Source organism: Microcebus murinus, chromosome 16 (genome assembly GCF_040939455.1).
Source record: "Microcebus murinus isolate Inina chromosome 16, M.murinus_Inina_mat1.0, whole genome shotgun sequence".
NCBI classification, from domain to species: Eukaryota; Metazoa; Chordata; class Mammalia; order Primates; family Cheirogaleidae; genus Microcebus; species Microcebus murinus.
In genome coordinates this window covers 28,122,951-28,143,201 of record NC_134119.1, presented here as the reverse complement: position 1 = coordinate 28,143,201, position 20,251 = coordinate 28,122,951, and the positions used below count along the sequence as shown (strand labels likewise).

General features: G+C 45.0%; 1 protein-coding gene across 1 annotated transcript; it reads left to right on the top strand.

Moving 5' to 3' along the window:
• Window positions 1-10,244: 10,244 nt before the first annotated feature.
• Window positions 10,245-14,458, top strand: C16H20orf202 (chromosome 16 C20orf202 homolog). Its single transcript, XM_012754641.3, has 2 exons — window positions 10,245-10,390; window positions 13,057-14,458. Exons 1-2 carry the CDS (start codon window positions 10,325-10,327, stop codon window positions 13,288-13,290), a joined length of 300 nt encoding a protein of 99 aa, XP_012610095.3. The 5' UTR covers window positions 10,245-10,324; the 3' UTR covers window positions 13,291-14,458.
• Window positions 14,459-20,251: the final 5,793 nt, after the last annotated feature.

The following is a 20,251-nucleotide window of genomic DNA, read 5'->3' as shown; positions in this document are numbered from 1 at the left end:
CACACAGAATTCCAAATTCTATATACAGATACTCAGTTCTTAAGGAGGGGGAATATAACTCCCCAATTCTTAACTGTGGGCTGCATGTAGTGACTTCTTTTCTGAGAATACATTATGGAAATGGGGGGAAAAGAGTAAGTGTACAATAGAGAAATCCGACAAACCTCATCCGGGTGATCAAGGTCAGTAGCAACAGGTCAGCACAATAGTTGATAGTATGTAACTTTGATATGATGTGATGAAAATGGCACTTCACCTGTGGTCTTCCTCCTAAAAACCTATAACCCTAGTCTAATCATGAAATAAACATCAGATAAATTCCAACTGAGGGACAGTCTACAAAATACCTGACCCATCCTCAAAACTGTCAAGGTCGTCAAAAACAAGGAAAGTCTGAGAAATTATCACAAACAAGAGGAGCTTCAGGAGACATGACAACTAAATGTAGTGAGATATCCTCAATGAGGTCTTGGAACAGGAAAAGGACATTATGTAAAAATGAAGGAAATATGAATACAGTATGGACTTTAGCTAATAGTATTGTATAAATATTGGTTCATTAATTGTAACAAGTGTACCATACTGATGTAAGAAGTTAATAATAGGGGAAAGTGGATTTGGGGGACACAGAAACTCTCTGTACCATCTTCCTAATTTTTCTGTCAATCTTAAACTGTTCTTAAAAAAAAAAATGAAGTTGTTGTTTTTAAACCCCCTGATAGGTAAATTGCATCTGGACTGGGAGGAACTATACATACCTGGTGAAAAATTCATACTTTGGGCCTCCTGAGCATGGTGATTCATGTAACTGGGTAAGGCCAAAGATGTTGGCAACTGTGGGGACGTGAAGCTTTTAAGCCAGTACTGTTCCTGCACCGCCCGATGGGGAGTTCCTCTTGCACCTGAGCGCTACTGCTTGGCTGGATGAAGCAAGGACTCCTGCCGAGAGGACACCTGATGGCACTGAGTGCTATGGCTGCAAGCTGAAGTCCTGCCCTACATCCTTTAGAGTAGGTCAAGACCAAGTGTGGCTTATGGCCGTCTGTTGAGTCTGAGTGTGGAGTGAATCTAAGAAGATCCCTCTGTGGACATGGCAGCAGGTGCGTGATTAGCAGGGGAGTGATGTGATCAGAATGACACTGTGAAAACCTTCTCCGTCTGGCTACTCCCAGGTGCAAAGGAACAGAGAGAAAACAGACCATGTGGGAGGTTATTGTGGTCATGTCGCCACACGGTCGGTCCTCCATCAAAAGGCTGTCATTGTATATCTGTGGAGACCTGTGATCTGTGAGAGAAAGAATGGGACCTCTTCTAGAACATTACAGTATCACTTAATTCAGAATTTACCAAAGGGTACTGGCATATATGACATGATTTTAGGTGCTGTAATATATAGATAAATATTGCTGCATAATAAGCCACCCCAAAACTTAGCATTTTAAAAGAAAGTCATCATTTATTTGCTCACAGTTTGAGCTGATCCCAGCTGGGGCAGCTCAACTCTCTTCTATATGGTGTTAGCTGGGGTGACACAAAGAGTGGGAGCTGGTTGGAAAATCTCAGATTGACCATGTATCTGTGAGCTTGGTTTTTACTGTCAGCTGGGTTTTTCCATTCTCTTCCACATGGCCTCTCCACCTGGCTAGCTTGGGCTTCCTTACACAATGGTGGTCTCAAGGTAGCCAGAGTTCTTACATGGCACTCAACTTTCTCCAGAACACAGAAGGGGAAGCTGTTGGATCTTCTTAAAGCCGAGACCTGGAACTGGCACCACATTGCTTCTGCTGCATTCTATTACTATGTGCAGGTCACAGGCCAGCCCAGATTGAAGGGGAAGGTATAGACACTGGGAGGCATGGATCACTGGGAGTATGACAGTAACAGCCTCCCATCGTCCACACTATATCTACACATACACATATGTATGTGCATATATTCATTTCAATTGCTAAATATTGATTTTAAATTGTTTTAGAAAAATATACAACTAGCCCATGAAACCAGAAATATCATGGGCAATATTGTTTAAAAAGGGCAGGAAAAAAATGAGTCTATATGAAGTTAGTGCAATAAAGTCTGCTGATTTCCTCCAATATTCGCTCACCCTTTATTCCACTGGGATAGAATCCTTGATCAATAGCTGGCACAGTGCACCCAGAACAAGGATTCCATTTCCCAGCCTCCCTTGCAGCTAGATATAACCAAGTGGATGATAAGCCATTAGGACATCAGAGGCGGTGGTGTGGACGAAATGCTTTAAGTGTCCTGAAAAGAAGGGAGTATGCCCTCCTCCTCTCCTTTCGTCCTTCCTGCTGCCAGGGTGCAGACCTAATGGCTGGAGCTTGAGCAGCCATCTTTGCCTCGTGAAGTGGATGCCTGTTAGGATGGGAGAACAACAAAATTGAAGGAACCTGGATCCCCGATGACCAGATGGAAACACCAGCCTGGAATAGTTCCCCATACTTTTATGTGTGAGAGAACTAAACTCCTATTTCCTGTAAATTATTACTATTAGCTGGGATTCTCTGTTACTCAGAAGAAGTATTCCTATCTCATGTAGTCAGTTTAAAGACAAATATAAGTAAATCAAAGTGGAAGTGACAGGAAAAAATCTAAGAGGTATATGAGTGGGTGAAAGTTGAGAAATACAGACCCAATTCTTTGCCCTGTGTTCCAGGGGAGAAAACTGTGAAACCAGCCTGCAGTGTGTCCAGAGGGTGATTTAAAAGAAGTAATAACTCAAGTGAAACTGAGGTTTTGCTAGGTGAAGGGACAAGGGGAGCAAGGAAAAGTGTTCTTAGAAGAGGGAACAACACTTAAAAGGCCCAGAGATGAAGTATTAGTAATAAATTATTTGCATGTTTATTTTATTTGACAAACATATAACCCTGCTCATATACCAGGCATATGATTTACAAATATTAACTCACTCAGTCATCTTAACCACCTTATCATGTAGGTGCTACTATTATCCTTATTTTAAGATAAGGAAATTGAGGCATAGAAATGATTAATCGCTCTGGTTATTAATACAAGCAACGGGAATCTCACAGACCTGAGATTCAAAACCAGATTTCAGCTCATTGCTTCTAACTGTTATGTTGGGTTTCATTGTAATTTTCAAAGCACTCACAAAATTCTTGAGGGATTTTTTAATATCACCTTCATTTTCACATTTGGGAAAGTTGAGTGCCAGGAAGAGAATAGATTGTCCTGTGGGCACAGTGAGAGGTCCAATCAGACCCGTGGTATCTTGCAGAATGGTGTCTTCTGGATTGATTTGAGAACCCCAGATGGACCTGAAGTCCCAGGGCTGAGTGGCCACATGTGTGCTCTCCCAGTCTCCACTCACTTTCCACCTGTTTCTCAGAATCTGGCTGAGTTCGAGTGTTCGGGTTTATTTACTTATTTCATATCCCCCCTCCCCCATTGAACCAGCCCGCTCATTCGGTTTTCCTGGAGCTCTAATGCTCTACGGAGCAGCCCTTATATCATGGTTATGGGACATGGTTCAAGGATTTGAGGAAATTAATCGATGGTCACACTCCAGACCCTAAAAGGAGTGTCCAGAGACACCCCCACATGTGTTTGGCAAAGCTTCAGGCAGCCCAGCTGGCATTCCCTCCCTTCCACCTGGTCTGTCTGGAGCTCCCAGCCTTGGGGAATGAAAAACCTGAGCATTGTGTTCTCTCCCTGTGGTGGAAAGAGAAAGGAGAAGGGAGGAGGAGGGAAATCAAGACCCACATTCCCAGCTTCTGCAGGAGTAAGTGCCCTCTAACCGCCACCCCGGCAGCTTGCCTTGTCATCTGTCATCTAGGTTTCAAGCCGCTCCCTTGGGAGCAGTTAGGCTCAGGAAGAAAGGAGGAACTTTGATGGGGGTCGCTTGGTGGAGCAACTCCAGTGTGGCAGTCCCTGTATGTGTGTGTTATCTCACTGCCCCCTCTACACTCTGACAAATTGGTCACCTGGAGCTCATTCACCAGGAGAGGGAATTAGAGCTCATACCAATCAGGCTTCTTGCCTCGGAGTTACACCCAAGGCTAGCAGAGGTCAAGGGACGCTGTTCCCATTGTCCTACTCTGCTTTGCCCGAGTCTTCACCACCTCCCCAGGGGCGGGGGCTGCCCTTCAGCCCTAACAGAAGGTGCAGGATGGTGTCCTAGATACATGTGCATGGGACAGGTGTGTATAGGACACAGGTACACAAGGCATGAATGCACAAAGCAGAAGGGCTAGAATACCCATGTACAGCTCAGCTGTGTGCAGAATGAGGTGCAGAGGACTCATGTGCACAGGGCACATATGGATAAGACACTGTCATTGTCCCTTCATGCTACTGTAACAAAATACCTGAGACTGGGTAACTTATAAAGAACAGAAATATATTTCTTAGAGTTCTGGAGGCTGGGAAGTCTAAGATCAAGACTCCAGCATTGGCATCTGGTAAGGACTTCTTTCTGCTTCTAGGATGGTGCCTTGTTGCTGTGTCCTTATATGGCAGAAGGCAGAAAAGCAAAAAAGCACTCCCTTCAACCTTGAGCCCCTTTAGATGGGTACAAATCCCATTGATAAGGTCAGACCCCTCATGACTTAATCACCTCCCAAAGGCCATACCTCTTAATACTGCTGCATTGGGGATCGAATATCAACATGAATTTTGGAGAAGACACTTTCAAACCATAGCAGACATGCTGTAGATTGACTTCTTCTGGAAGTAGTCCTGGGACAAGAACTTGAGTGCAAGTGGTGTATTTGGAAGGTCATCCCAGGAAGCAGGGGTGGAGGGATGGGGAAGCAAGACTGGGGAGGAAGAGCAGCCAATACACTGCAGAAGCATCAATGAGCAAGTGGCTATTGTTGGCAATGGGAGCTCAATCCTGCTAGGTTGAGAATTGTCCCACCTGAGAGCAGAGGACACAGAGGTGTTTATCCACAGGCACCTGTTTGTCGGTTGAGGGCTATTCCCAGCACTTCCAGCCTGTCCTGGGCACAGGTTGAGCATGCACAGATTCAGGCGGGCTTGCACTGGGAAGCCATAGGCACACATGGAGAAGGAGAATGTCAAGGGGATAGGGATGGGGTTCAGAAGCATTTGCTACAGGACACAGGGGTACAGGGTCTGCGTGTTCAGGACCCACAAGGACACAGATACAGGGCATAGGCAGAGAACAGATAATTGAGTTCTCGCCTTTCTTATCTGGGCCACAGGGAAAGTCTGCTGGAAGGGGGTAAGGAGCTGCAGAAGGAGAGGTGATGATGGCCCCCAGCCACCTGGTGCTCTGTCTCCATGCTCCTCTGGTTATCATGATGGCACGTGCTTACGTGGCAGGAAGTGAGGGTGGGAGGGCTTGAATGCTCTCACAATGCAAAGGCTTCTCTCTGCTAGACTTCCACCTCATTTGTATTTTACAAAGTGGATGAGGGCTAAGGTGCCCAGAATAGGGGAGAGGGCAGCCTCCAAGGGTAGGAAGAGTGCCGGACTAGGAGCTGGGCACAAGGACAGCGCTAAATGACATCTCTGAGTCCTACTTTCTCTATCGAGAGATAGGAATAACTCTGCCCTCATGTCTCAGGGCAGATCACCTACCACTCTCATATCTTTGTTTCCCTTCTCCCCAGTGAGGGCCACAGAAGTCCTGTATCTGCCATGGAAGGAGCAGATATGGTCATGAACAAGATAACACTTGGGAAAGAATAAGACATTTAAATACATAAGTGGGGGATTATGGAAAGGGCCTGGATGGGGAAATTAGGGAACTTGGCTTCTGCTCCAGCTCTGCTGCTATATTGTTAGGATATTGATTTGACTCCTATAATGAAGATTCAAAATAATCGTGCCTTCAGTAAAACAAAATTTATTTCTCTCCCTGTAAAAGTCTTCTTGGCAGTTGAGGCTGACATGGTGGTTCACCAATCAAAGAAACCTTGGTTTATTCTATCTCATTGCTCTGCCGTCCCCTACCTTGTGGTCCAAGATAGCTGCTCCAGCTTCAGCCCTTATCACTACATTGCAGTCAGCAGAAGGAGGACTTGGGGGAAAGGGAGGCACCCTCTTTCTGCCTTTTAAGGGCACGACCTAGAGATTGAACATATCACCTCCATTTGTATCCCATTGGCTGCGATTTAATCACACGGCACACTTACCTGCAAGGGATTCTGGGAAATGTAGTCTTTTGCCATGTGTGAAAGGGAGAAGCGATATCAAAGGATAACCTGCAATTTTTGTCATAGCTGCTGATTTGCTTGGGCACCCACATCCCCACCTGAGCCACAGTTTCTTCATTTGCAAGCTCATTCATTCATTTGTATAATAAACACACAGAGGGGTGTGTGTGTGCGTGTGAGGCAAGTGATATAAAGAAAGATTTTTGAACTAATCGATTGCTAATGGGCCTCTTACCTGCTGGGCCCTAAGCCCTGAGAGGGCAGGTGTGAGGTCTTCCTTGCTCATCACTCCGTCCCCAGCATCACAGCAGGGTCTGGCTCCTGCAGCCCGTACTGTTGGCTGCCCATGCATGGTGAATGGACGGCCATATTGGCTTTCATGTTGGATGGTGACATTTTCCCCACTCAAGGGTTTAAGTTCTTTCCCTTTCCAGGCTCCATCTCCCCTCACCTCCACGTGCCAAGCCTTTCTGAGTCTATCAAGTAAAATGTGCTCTGAGCCAGAATCCCGAGAGTGAGATTACAAATAAATGAAAGTGCATCAAAACAAGTTAACCACAAGAAATGGCTTTCCAGGGTAATTAGGTGTCCACGCTAGACGCCAAGGCCAGAGCACCAGATTCTAAGTGCCAAGCACTCTTCTTGATACTGCCACTGTGCAGGGCAGAGGGCAGTGTGAGCCCCTGCCTGGCCCGCCACTGTTTCAAGACAATAGGCAAGACCCTCCCGACATAGATCGGGGAGAACAGGTTCTGCTTCCAGCTCTGTTGCTTACCTGCTGGAGTAATCCTAGGAAAATCCATGCCTCCCTGAGCCTCGGTTTCTTCATCTGTAAAAATGTTGTTAGTAATAGGATCTACCTGAAATCATCTGTGAAATGCAGACATTGTAGGTGCCTACCTCATAGGCAGAGGTTCCCAAACGTTCTCAGTTCACAGCACTCTTAGCATCTTAGTAATTTTTTCACAGTGTGCCAGGTCCAAAGAGGATACCTAACAGTTGTTTATTAAGTAGTCAGCTTCAAACAACTTAATAATAGTTGTTGGCATAGTATTCGACAGATGTCATTGTATTGTATTTCCCTCAAAATTTTAAATATTTTGCAGGGCCTCTGTGAGTTTTCTACAGTGACCAAGGCGCCTCAGCACACAGTTTGGGAATTGCATTCATAAGGTGTTTTGTTGTTGTTGTTTTGTTTTTTTTGAGACAGAGTCTCACTCTGTTGCCCTGGCTAGAGTGCTGTGGCGTCAGCCTAGCTCACAGCAACCTCCAACTCCTGGGCTCAAGCGATCCTCCTGCCTCAGCCTCCAGAGTAGTTAGGACTATAGGGCACACCACCACACCTGGCTAATTTTTTTACTTTTAATAGAGACAGAGTCTCACTCTTGCTCAGGCTGGTCTTGAACTCCTAAGCTCAAGCGATCCTCCCACCTCAGCCTCCCAGAGTGTTAGGGTTACAGGCGTGAGTCACCACGCCCAGCCAAATCATAAGGTTTTTAAAGATGAAATGAGGTTATGTATGTCAAGTGACTCACTTTGCCCAATGGCACGTGGCAAAAGCAACAACTGTGACAATTCTGAGCCTAAGCCTTGAGAGGCCTCCCCTGGTTCCACTCGCTCTCTTATCCTTTGTCACTGCAGAGAGAAGAACATGCCCCAGCAGCCTCATGATTGCAGGAGGACAAGAGATTTGCAGAGCAGACTCAGACCTGCAGGTTTACAGCCCCAAGCAGACCACCCAAGCCAACCCACAAACTCATGAGCAAGAAAAAGTGATTGTTGTTGGAAAGCATGGAGTTTTGGTGAGGTTTGTTACACAGCATTCTTGTGACAACAACCTCTCTGTGGCAAATTCAATGTCTCCAAGAGCAGATCTGATTGGGTCATTTGATCACCACCTAGAACACAGCTCCTCGAATACCAGTTACCCACAAGCCAGGACCTCTCTCCTGTCCAGTCTGTAGATCGCTGCTGGGGGGCAGCTGTAGGACAGGGGAACCCATCTCTGTCCCAGGCAATTGTCTCATGATTTCAGGGCCATGCAACACATAGCCTGGTGACCTGCCTGGAAGGAATAATTTCTGGCCCCCTGTGTTCAGAAGAGGTGTGAATGTGGCAGGTAGGAGTTTCTTTGGTTCTGAAGAGTGACAACTGAACTAGGAGAAATTGCACAGAAAATTGTGCCTGCATGTGTCAGTCGGAATGCATCTCAGGCTGTAAGTCCCAGAATACAAGAAATGTGACATTCCTCGCAACTCACTTTGGTAACTATTTTGAGCCTCGTTAGCCCTAAAAGGGAAAGGATGAGGCCCAAGCTCACAAAGAAAGTTTGGTAGAACTGGGTTAGAGCCCGCGTGTCCTGGCTGCCTATATAGTGCCCCTTTTCCTGCATAGTTGGCCTAACTGTGGAAGGAGCCCCAGGTCCCACCTCCAAACCAGTGGAACCCCTTCCCCAGTCTCCCTGATCATCCAGACTGTGCTTTTGCACTCCACTGACTGCCCTCTGCTTATAAGAATTCCAAGCAACACCTTCCCCTGCTGAGTCTCAGCCTGCCTCCCTATGTCCTGTACCCACTCTCCTACCTCTGTCTTCTGGGCTTACCATAAATGTACACCGTTTTCTCTTTAATTTATAAATATTGTAATATTTACTTCTATAAACTCTATTGAGTTCTTTTTCAAATCTGCCTTTTTAAGTAGTGTCCTTTTTGGTATGATTTTGATTCCTTCTTGTATGCCTTTAATTCTTTTCAAAATATTTTTTAATCACCTTCATCTGAAGTTCTTGGGGAAAGAGCGGTCTAATCCTGCTGTGGATAGTGTCTGCTGACTCTTACTTATGGTGGATGGTTTCCCTGTGTGTTTTGTCTTTTTGGATTATGAGTTCATCTTTGGAGGAGCTTTATTTGTTGATATTTTGTATAGTCAGAGTTGAGGGCAAGTCCCCCTAAGATGGGTCGAGTTTATTTTGCCAGGCATCTCAGATCTTTATCTAGGATCACTATGCTAATTCTCACTTTAGGGTTCCTAGTTTATGTGGATAGGATAAATTTATATTTTTAAAAACCTATGTGAGACTAGATTCTATTTATTTTCATCATAGCATTAATTTGACTATTGTTTATTTCCATTCACTACTAGGATGTCAACTCCAGGAAAGCAGGGCCTTTCTTTCTCTGATTTTGGGTGACATCCCCAGTGCCTAGAGCAGAAGTTTGGCAGGTAGTAGACACACAATTGGTGAAAGAGAGAATTAATGAATACTCACTAAACAGTGTGATGTGAAGAATAAATGGTGTATCAATCAGGATTATGTTTTCCTGCAAGTAGCAGAGTGCCCAATTAAAAATAATGTCCATTATTGTCATAATGGACAAATGCTGTTTCTGATTCTGTGACTCAATGATTTCAAATATCTCTACAGTTTTTTTTTTTTTTGGCCTTTGTCTTATGGTTGCAAGATGGCTACTGCAGCTCCAGGCATCACATCTGCATTCAAGGCAGAGGAAGGGGGAGAAAGTAGGAGTAAAGGGAAAGCATCAGTGGCATTTTTCTGTTTATTAGGAAGATAAAATGTTTCTGGAAGCCTAACAGAAAATTTCGGCATTGATATAATTTGCTAGAAACAGGTCACCTAGGTATTCCAGAAGTAAGGGAACTTGGAAAATTAGCACTTCCCCTAATCTAAGCTTATTATAGACAAGTAAGTAAGAGAGGAAGGGTACCTGGGGAGACAGGTACCCCCAAATGAGATGCACTTTATATGTAAAACACAAAACAAGCCCTCAGGTGCTCAGAAAGGAGCACCTATTTTCATAATAACCATTATTGTTGCCATTTAAAGCTTTACGGTCTCTATGATCCTGTTGGCATCACATCTTCTTGGCTTCTGGAACCATCAGGCACTAGGGTACCCAGACCCTTAATGTTCTGCCTCCCTCCTGCCTGGTTCTGTTCAGAGCACTAAAGCCCTTTAAAAAAAAAAAAAAGAGCCAAATGACATTTTCCACCGTGAGCTACTTCCTGCTCTCATTAACTCCATCTTCAGTGACTTGGCCAGAACCTGCTGCCAGTGTGAAGGAGGTCGGGGGCTCTACAAGTCAAAGATCCCTCGGGCCCATAACCAGGTCAGCGTCAAGGTTGCTCCCAAGGACACTGAGATGAAAACAGCAGAAGAGCCAACTCCAAATCTTGGGCAGACCCTGGCGTGGCTGAGAAAGGAGCTGGTAAGGCTTTGTGTTTCCATTTCCTTAATGTCCCCACCATGTATTTTGCAAGGATCTCTGGTCTCCTCTTCCAGGTGCCCTCCAGGCTGGGGTATGGGCCCTGCAATCTCCCCTCTGGGACCAGCCACACAGAGCACAATTGTGATCTTAGGTGTGGGGATAAGTAGGTCGTGGCCTACATAGTAGGCGCTCGGTGTGGTGCTCGCCAGACTGGGTTTACAATTGCACTGAGTCCTGGGTTTGTGCCCAGCCTTGCTGCTGTGTGGCCTCCAGCGGGCAGCTTTATCTCTTTGAGCCTCAGTGTCCTTCTCATAAGATGGGCATAACAATAGTGCCAACACCGTAGGGCTTATTGCAAGGATTCGGTGAGGAGATGCTTGAATTCACTTAGTGTATGCGTAGCACATTGATGTTGACTATTGTAATCCTGACACAGGTGGACGTGGAGTACACCCACAGTCTTAGCCAAGGATTGAGAGACTAAGAATTTATTTGGAGGTACGAGCCCAGAGTGTTGGAGGGAGGGAAATGGGGAGTTGCAGCAAAGACCAATGCTACGCCAGAAAACGATGCCGGGCGTTGTGCTACCCAGCTGGCCACCGCCGCAGAAGGTCTCTCAGCAGCTGCTTTACCTGCTAGAGGACTTTTCTGCAAGGGGTGAAGGAGGAATTGCACCTTGGTGGGGAGAGAGCAAAGAGGACATCTATTTGCCCAGCTGGCTGCTGTCTCTGCATTCCTACTGGTAAAGGTCTACCCCACAGGCACTGACTTTCCTGAACATATGTGTTATGTTACCTGGTCCCCTAGTGGCTGTTCAGGAACCTAGGACCTGTGCCTTTCATTGTGATGTTTTCTACAAGTCCAAAAATAGAGGGGTGCCCCAAAGTGCGTGGGGACACGAGCCAAGAGAGAGAGGGGGGCAGTTCAGGGAACCTCAGAAGGTCTGTTTCCCAATATGCCCACTTCTCATTCTGCAGAGAGACGGGATTGTCCAAAAATGAACTTTCTGGGTTGCCAGGCAACAAGCCAACTGGGACCCAACCCTGTCTTCACCCCAGAGGGAGGGGCTGACCCAACAGGGCTTCTCATGGGACCAGGGGATTCCAGCAGCAGGAGCTGAAGCTTCTCACAGTCGCAGGCATCCAGAGCGGGGCAGCTGGCACTCCTCGTGCTCCCCTACATAGTGGGCACCGAAACTGAAGCCAGAACGTGTATTTCCAGCTGAGGAAGTGCCTCTCTCTCAGCCATGAAGGGGGAGGGCCAGGCGGGGTCCTGCCTGCAACACAGCCTCCCGGCCCAAGCACCTCCCTCTCCCTGACACCAAAAGGTGCCCAGCCTGGAGCCTCCTCCTGCAGAGTGTGACTCATAAACTTCCCAGTCATGCTTGTTTTTAACCCCGATCGCACAGAGTGACGATTCCGTACGAGCCCTTCTGGAACCCACCCAAAAAGCCTCACTCGGCCATCCTCAGGAAAGGACCAGCCGGGGACAGTCATCTCCCGCAGCAGCGGGGACAACTCAGGAAGGCCAGTGACTACCCTGGGCAGAAGTCTGGTGCTCTTCCTCCTTTCCTTGTATCTCATGAGCCCCAGAGTCCTGGCGAGGGGAACGAGCTGCAGCCACCTGTCACAACAAGGCAAACCAGCCTGTGGGCATCCGTTAGGTGGGACAGAGCTGCCTCACCTGGGGCCTCTTGGTTTGTGAGAAAAGACACTTCCCTACTGTTGAAGCAGCTTGGTCAGGGTTTCCTATCCTCAAGGCCAAAGGCGTTGTGTCCACCCCGTCCCTTAACATCGCCCCAGCGCTGGTCATGCCTCTGTGGCCTCAGAAGTGCATACCCAGAGCTGGTGCCGAAGGTTGGACAAAAGGATGTGGGGGGGGAGACCCCAAAATTGAGAAAACACAGACTGAACAATTTCTGAGGAAAGAAAATGTATGGAAAAAAATTCCTAGGGGAAAATGGGAGAAAGGGTGCAGATGGCTGAGTGACAATAGTAGAGTTGTAATGTAGTGATTCTCAAACATTTTCATTAAGAACACCAAAAAGCTTTTGTCTCTGTGAGTTATATCTATCACTACGGACTGAATTAGAAACCAAAGCTGAGAAATTCTTAGCATTATATTACGAGTGCATTTAAAAATATAATAAACTCATTACATGTTAATACAATATTACTTATCTAAAATAACTATATTTTTCAAAGCAAATATTTAGTGAGAAGAGCAGCTCTGTTTTACATTGTTGCAAATTGCTTTCAGTCTGGCTTAATAGAACACAGCTGGATTCTCATATCCGCTTCTGCGCTCAATCTGTTGAGATATTACATGCCATTAACTTCTGGAAAACTCCACTGTATGCTCATAAGAAAATGGAAGTTAAAAAAGAAAATAATATCTTAGTATTGTAATGAAAGCAGTTTTGAACCATGCTGACCCCCTGAAAGTGCTTTCCAGTGGACTAATTCATCCAGCCATGATAAAATGCTTGCAAGGCAAGCAATTTGCTTTCCACTTTGCAGAGAAGCAGAGGCTTTGGCGGATATGGCTCCTGCAAGTTCGTGCGACTCACAAGTGGGCTTGTCTGCGAGGAGACTGTGGTGGGAAAGGGCTCTACGGGGGACATCAGTGCTTTGCACACCCTCTCACGGACTCCTCTTCTCTCCTAGTCTGAGATGCAGATCCAAGACCAGAGGCTCCTGCTCACACTGAGGCATCTTCACAGCGTCCTGCAGGAGCTGCGCGCTGACAATGCCCACTGGGAGGATGCCAGGTCCAGCGGAGGGACCTCCCCCATCAGGGCTCGAGCGGGCTCTGAAGGCAGGGGCTGCCGGCACGTTTCCTCAAGGGGGCTGGCCCAGCTCCTCCAAGGGGAAGATAGCAGACGAAGCTCCCTCCCTTAACTGGCCACAGGTGACCCTGGGCTCAAACCCTCTTACCACTAGTCTAACCTTTGTGATGTTTTCGGGGGAGAGCACCAGGAAGCCAGAGCTCTGGGTTCACCTCTGCCCTCATCTGCTGTGTGTCCCTGGATCCATCACTCAGCTTCTCTGTGTCGCTGGTTCCTTTTCTGTCCTTCAGGGTTTCTTTGTGAGGCACAAATTGGATGTGAACACACTTTGAAAACACAAACGTGTTATGTGGCTCTGGCAAGCACCATGGCAGCAATCCTAATCTTGGGAAATTCTTAAAAGGTGATTGTTAAAACAAAGAAAGAGCTAAATGTGCAGTAATGGTTACCAGGTGTTGCCATGGTGAAAAATTGAGACCCTGTGTAGTGACTTTGTGGCTGTTCTCTTGTCTTCCCAGCAAGCCTCCCCCTTCCCCTTATCTGATAACAACAGGATCTATTGCCACGCTGGCCATGGGAGTGGGTATATTACCAGGCCTGGCCAATTATATAACCTGTGGTTGCCCCAAAAGCATGATTGGCCCAGTGGGGAGGCATGTGACTCAACAGAGCCAATCACAGTCCTTCCCTGTGATTGCTATCTGGACACTCTTTCTATTACAGTTATAAAGCTGAGGCTGCCATCAGCCATGTTTCCTGCCAAGTGAAGAAGACCTGTCTGCAGTAGCAAGGAAAGAGGCTAATATTCGCACAGAAGTAGAGAGAGGGCCACACAAGAGATGGACAGAGAGGAAGAGCGCCAGCTTTTTTAAGTCTGTGATTTTAGGCTCTAGTTTTGCTAGTTACCCCTGTGTTCTTTGCAGCAACTGAAGCCAGTAAATTCTACAACCACCACCCACAGCCACACGCACCAATTTGTTTTGTTTAAGCTGATTTGAGTAGGGTTTCCCTCATTTGCAACCAAAATGGTCATGAGGAATACAATCCAGATGTTCAAAGAATCAAAGAAGAGGAAATCATTAAGAAAATGGCATTTCATTCATTCAGGGTTTGTGACAACAAACCTTTGTTGCCTGTCAGTAACAGCAGGCAGGAAGGCTCAGGAGGCAGCAGAGACTCTCAATGGTAACAGGGTGCTGCAGACATGACTGAAAAATTACATCTGCCCATAAAAAAACTAAAGAAAGGTGAAAATAAAAAAGTGGTGGTGTTTAGATGGTCCAGTTATTGGTAGGCCTTGTTTGTTTTTGAAAATCTACCTGCATATTGTTAGAATAGTGGCTCGTGCCTGTAATCCTAGCACTTTCAGAGGCTGAGGCAGGATGATTGCTTGAGGTCAGGAGTTTAAAGTTGCAGTGAGCTATGATGATGCCACAGCACTCTAGCCCAGGTGACAAAGCAAGATCCTGTCTCAAAAAATATATATATATTTTGAGAATATATATATATATATTGTTTTCATGGCTTTGAAAAAGTAAATCCATTGTGAACAGAGGCAGAGTGGAGGGGGTGCATTATAAGTACAATGTTTATAGTCAGACCAACCTGGGATTTTTATATAATATTTGATAATATAAAAAAATTCCTGCTCTGTGAGGTTGGGGCTGGGTCCCTGCAAATCACATTTCTGTGTTACCAGCTGCTGCCTGGTTAGACTTTGTTAGATTTTGACAGAAAGCAGGATGGGGTTAGATGACAAGGCTAGAGAATAGAGAAGGGACTTGCTCCTTCTTCTCTGTTCCCTGTCATGTCCTGTGGACTTCCTGTTCCTATGATTGTCACCCAGCAATGGTTCCTTACTGCACAGTTGCAACTCCTTCCTGGGGCTCCATCCTTCTTCAGGGTCTGGGTCCCAGCCCCATGGGGCCCCTCCCCTGAACTCAGAGACACAAGCGCCAAATGCCAGTACCTCCTCCTCTGAAGTCTGAGTCCCTTCCCTACATACCTGGCCCTTTTCTGAGCTCAGAGACACCAGACCTAGCTAAGCACAGCTCCCTTCTCAGATATCTGAATTAAGCTCCACAGGGCTCCTCCTCTAAGTTTTAAAGTTTTAACCTGAATTAAGCTCCACAGGGCTCCTCCTCTAAGTTTTAAAGTTGTTTCGGCCTCTTTTCTTTGTTCCCTCAGACCTGGTGTGGTAGACACTTCCTGCAATTGCTATCTTAGAGTTCTTTTTATCACTTTTCAGTAACCTAGTTAACAACTTTATACTTAGTTAACAATTCTTCATATTAAATTCTCTGTGTTAAAATACCTGGTGTGGTTTCTGTCTCCTACCTGCCCTGGATTGACAGTTTTTTGCTGTTATTACCAATGCCACTGTAGCTATTCTTCACGTTTCCCAGTTGGTGCACAGGCACAAATCCAAGAGTTTCTTTAGAATATGTATCTAAGAGTTGCACTGAAGGTATGGGAACTCTTACATTTACAAGAAACATGTTTTCCAAAGTGGGTCCATTTACACTCCCACAAGCAGTGTATGAGAGTTCCTGTTGATCCACATCTTCTTCCTAACATTTGGTATTCTCAATCTTTTTTTTTTTTTTTGAGGCAGAGTCTCACTTTATTGCCCAGGCTAGAGTGAGTGGCGTGGCGTCAGCCTAGCTCACAGCAACCTCAAACTCCTGGGCTCAAGTGATCCTACTGCCTCAGCCTCCCGAGTAGCTGGGACTACAGGCATGCGCCACCATGCCCGGCTAATTTTTTTCTGTATATATTAGTTGGCCAATGAATTTCTTTCTATTTATAGTAGAGATGGGGTCTCACTCTTGCTCGGGCTGGTTTTGAACTCCTGAACTTAAGTAATCCGCTCAATCTTCTTAATTTTTGCCAATATCATGGGTGCAAAGTGGTATTTGATTGTGATCTTAGCTTGCATGATCCTGATTACAAACATGGTTGGTAACTGGAGTGTTAATTCCAGCACCGCCATTTATTTACTTTTTGATCTTAGATAAGTTATTCAGCCTCTCTGATCCTCAGTTACCTCATCTGTTAAAAAGGAGGTAATAACCTACTCACAGGATTATTGTGCAGATTAAACCGGACAATGCATTTACATCACCTTGCACAGTACTTGGCCCTGGAAAGGGCAATAAATGGCAGCTTGTTATTATTGCTTGGTGATTATACACTGAGTTGTGAAACTGCAACTATTACAAGTCTACAAGCTTGTTAGCTATCATCGTCTACAGAGACATCTTCCTGGCCACACAGAGTAAAAATAATATTGCAATTCCCAATCCTCATTTTTAAAAAAATCTATTTTCTTCCTTCAGCTCTTGGTCTTCTTTGACATGATGAGCTGTTAAACAGACAGAATTAAAAAATACTGTTGATCTGTGCAGCTATTCCCAAATTCCACTTCAAACAGAAGCACAGTGCATGGTTGTCAAAAGCTGATAACGGACTGGAGGACTTGACCCTCATACACTCTCACCAACCAGACTCGTGTGGTAGTGGGACCAGTCAGGGGGAAATGTTAGAACTAAATCATGAGTATAGCAGCTGTCAATTTAGCCTTTATGGCTTATTAATGTTCTAATTGTGCCGGTCAATCTGAGAGGATTATTTCGCTGAAATTTATTTTATTCTTTGGTATTTTAAATACGTTCATTTTAAAGATAAAATAAAAATATAAAAGATGAACAAAACTGTATTAATAAAAATAAAAGGATTTGGTCTGTAAAATTTGGATTCAGTCAAAAGGCTGCACTTTAAGGATCTAGAAAGCCACAGGTTCCCCACCTCTGCTCTAGGACAACACCTCTGGCATCACTTAGGTTAGTAAGCCAACCCAGAATCTGGTGTCCCCTTCCCAGCTCTCCAGATATCTTGAGCCCCTGTTATCGGTGGGATTTCTGTCCTGTCTCTGCCACCCTGCCTTGTTTTGCCCAAACCCTCTCGAGGCCTGAGTTCAGCTCATGTTTCACTGGGCGGAAGTCAGTTTCACCGGGCCAAATTCAAGGTGTTGGCCAGGCTGTACTCCCTTGGGAGCCTCTCAGGGAGAATTTCCTCTTTGATTCTTCCAGTTTCAGGTGGCTGCTGGCATTTCTTGACTCGGGGCTACATCACTCCAACCTCTGCCTGTGCATGTGTAAAATCTCCCTCTGTCTACCTCTTATAAGGATTCACGTGATTGCATTTAGGGCTCACCCAGATAATCCAGCATAACCTCCCATGTAATATTCTTGATTTGATCATACCTGCAAAGACCCCTCCTTTTTCCATATAAGGTAACATTCACAGGTTCCAGGGATTAGGGTGTGGGAGCCATTTTCCAACCTACCACAGTAGGTGACCATCGACAGGAAATTTTCCTCTCATTCCTCCTGGAAGTCATTCTCTGGCCAGTGCTCAGGAATAAGAAAAATTTCACATCTCTGCCGAGTGCCTTGGTCCCTATCAGAAGAACTCGTTTGTTGAACACCTACGCACAGGCATCATAACATATTGACTAGTAAGTACGAGTTAGTGTTTCCATTTGACGGAGGAGAAAACTGAGACCCAAATGACCAAGGAAGCAAACGCAGGACAGGTGAGAAAAAATGAAACTGGAGGTCCAAAGTTAGGCTTCTGACAAATGTTTTGCGTTCTTGACCCTGTGCGGTCACTATAGTAACTGCTCGGTACTGCTCTGTGCATGTGCGCCACCTAGCGTCCAGATGGAGTAATTCTTCTGGGAACGCGTCCGCTCTGGCTTGTAGAACTGGCTCCTGCAGCATCTGCGTTCCTATTGCAGGGCAGGCAACTTCTCGGGAGAGCGGTGGAGAATGAGGCTTTCTGGCTCCAGAGAACTGGGTTCGAACGTTAGCTCTGCCACTGACTGGGTGACCTGGGGCGAGTCACTTTTCTTCCTCTGATCCTCCATTTAGCTTTAACTCTAATATGAAAATGACACCTGCCAGGGCTGTGGAGAGGATGTTGGGAAAGTGCTTTGTAATCTGGTAATAACTGGGGGCAGTGGAAAGAAGAATTGTTTGCAGTGGAACAGGCCAGGATTCAAAAAGTACTTAATATGCACCTGCTGTGTGCCAGGGCGCTGTTCTGGATGTGGGAATGTAGCAACAAATAAAACAGACAAAATTCATGTTTTCATGTAGTTAACCTTCTAGCATTCCCATTTTTGAGTCATTCATTCATTCACAAATATGTCTCTGATACTACTATGGGCCAGGCACTTTCCTAAGCCACGGGCACAGAGGGTATCCAATATGGCTGGAGCACAAGGATCAAGAAGGGTACTGAGCAGGGGCAGATCCAGGTTTGTGGGGCCTGAAGCTTATGCAATTTAGGGCATTCTTTAAGAGAAAGAACACAAAATCACAAATTAGGCTAAAAAGAGAATTTTTTTAGAATGAGAGAAGAAATAATAAATTACAAATTTTTAAAGCCTGACAAGTATCACAAACATCATGAAATCTAGAAACATGGCATAATATTTTTATTAATTAACTGCATGATATGGCTCTATAATAATTTCTTTCTGTATTTTTGGCTGTATATTCTTTGATCATCTAGTCATAAGACAATGATTTAGTTGTATTATTTTCTATAAAGAGACTGTGGAAATAATTCGGTCTTTCCTCTACAGGATTAACTTTTTTGTGTGGATATTTTAAACAATTCTCTTTAAGTTGCAAAGCTTAATGCTATGCATGTTTTTAGGATTATTGTCAAATTTGGGGAAACCCCTATGTTTCTTTCATATATGAACTGTAAATCTTCTTGTATAGTGACTCATTTTAAATATTCTTTGAGTTGACAGCACATTAGCTACTTTTTTGTTGATGCCCCTATTGTAGTGGTATATTATGAGTTCTATATTTTCTCCTTCTATGTCAGTATTTCATGTCAAATAATCAAGAAATTTAAATCTTTCCCAATATATTTACATGATCCATTCCTCTTAATTAGATTATCAAATGATCTGACTCTATTTATTACTTTGACTTGAAATGTGTCTATTCCTCTTAATGAATCACTACTTTTGCTTTGATCTAGAGGCCATTTCATTTGTAAGCACTGGACACGCTTAGGTAGATATGCTAAGGAAGACACGAGCCAATGCAATGAGATCACAGAACAGGCAACTACCCACATGGATGGTACTGTTTACAGTACCACCACGTGTGTTGTACAAACACAAGACTCTGACATCTTCTACTTTGAGAAATGCCTATCAAAAAAAGAAAAAGAAAAAGTGTACAGTGCATTTATAAGTATATATGCTGCGTTGCCAGATAGAATTCTCAAAGGAAAGAACTTCTGCTTTAACTGGGCTTTGATGAGAACCAATCCTTGGCTTATAGTTATTAATAGATATGCTTGATGATTCGAAGAATTTTCCATAGACTTGCTTCTGGCTCTGTATGTTTCAAATCTTGTTTCTTATCTATTGTGTATACACTCCTGATGCTGGGCACTAACACAGTTTATGGCCCTAAACCTTCATGTCACAGCACAGAGTGAGGCGGCACGGTGGGCAGTGGGTGTGTTCCTGGAAGCCATTCCTAACTGAGATAACAATGACGTAACTATAGGTTTGAAGTGACTGTGGATGACGTGAATAGATCCCTCTGGACCTAAATTAAATGTACATCTAACTCAACTCTGCCCTAGATGCATCCTTCAGGTACTCCATTGCCACCAACATAGTGTGACAGAGGGAGAGTTGGGAAGAGACATGGATCTTAAAGGATTACAGTTAAATATCTTATTTCTGCAAAGTTTACAAAAACATAGCCCCTGTGAACAAATTGCCATGCTTCTCTCATGGAAGCCAGGACCCTGAAACTGAAGATTCATTATTGTTAAGGTAAATCCACCCATATGAAATGAAGCCAGAATAGTTAGTAAGGGGAAATCAGACGGGGCCTTGTAGTGGTTAGGAGGAAGTTTGAGTTTTATTCTAAGAGCAATAGGAAAACTTAAAAAGCTTTAAAAGGGGAGGTTAGGAGGTAATAGGATTTTATCTGTGTTTCTCAAAGATCCCTCCAGTTTGAGGAGAATGG

Excerpts from the sequence above, each read along its gene's own strand:
- C16H20orf202 (XM_012754641.3), top strand. The coding sequence starts at position 10,325 with ATGAAAACAGCAGAAGAGCCAACTCCAAATCTTGGGCAGACCCTGGCG. Across the intron at positions 10,391-13,056 it reads CGTGGCTGAGAAAGGAGCTG|TCTGAGATGCAGATCCAAGA; the intron begins GTAAGGCTTTGT and ends CTTCTCTCCTAG.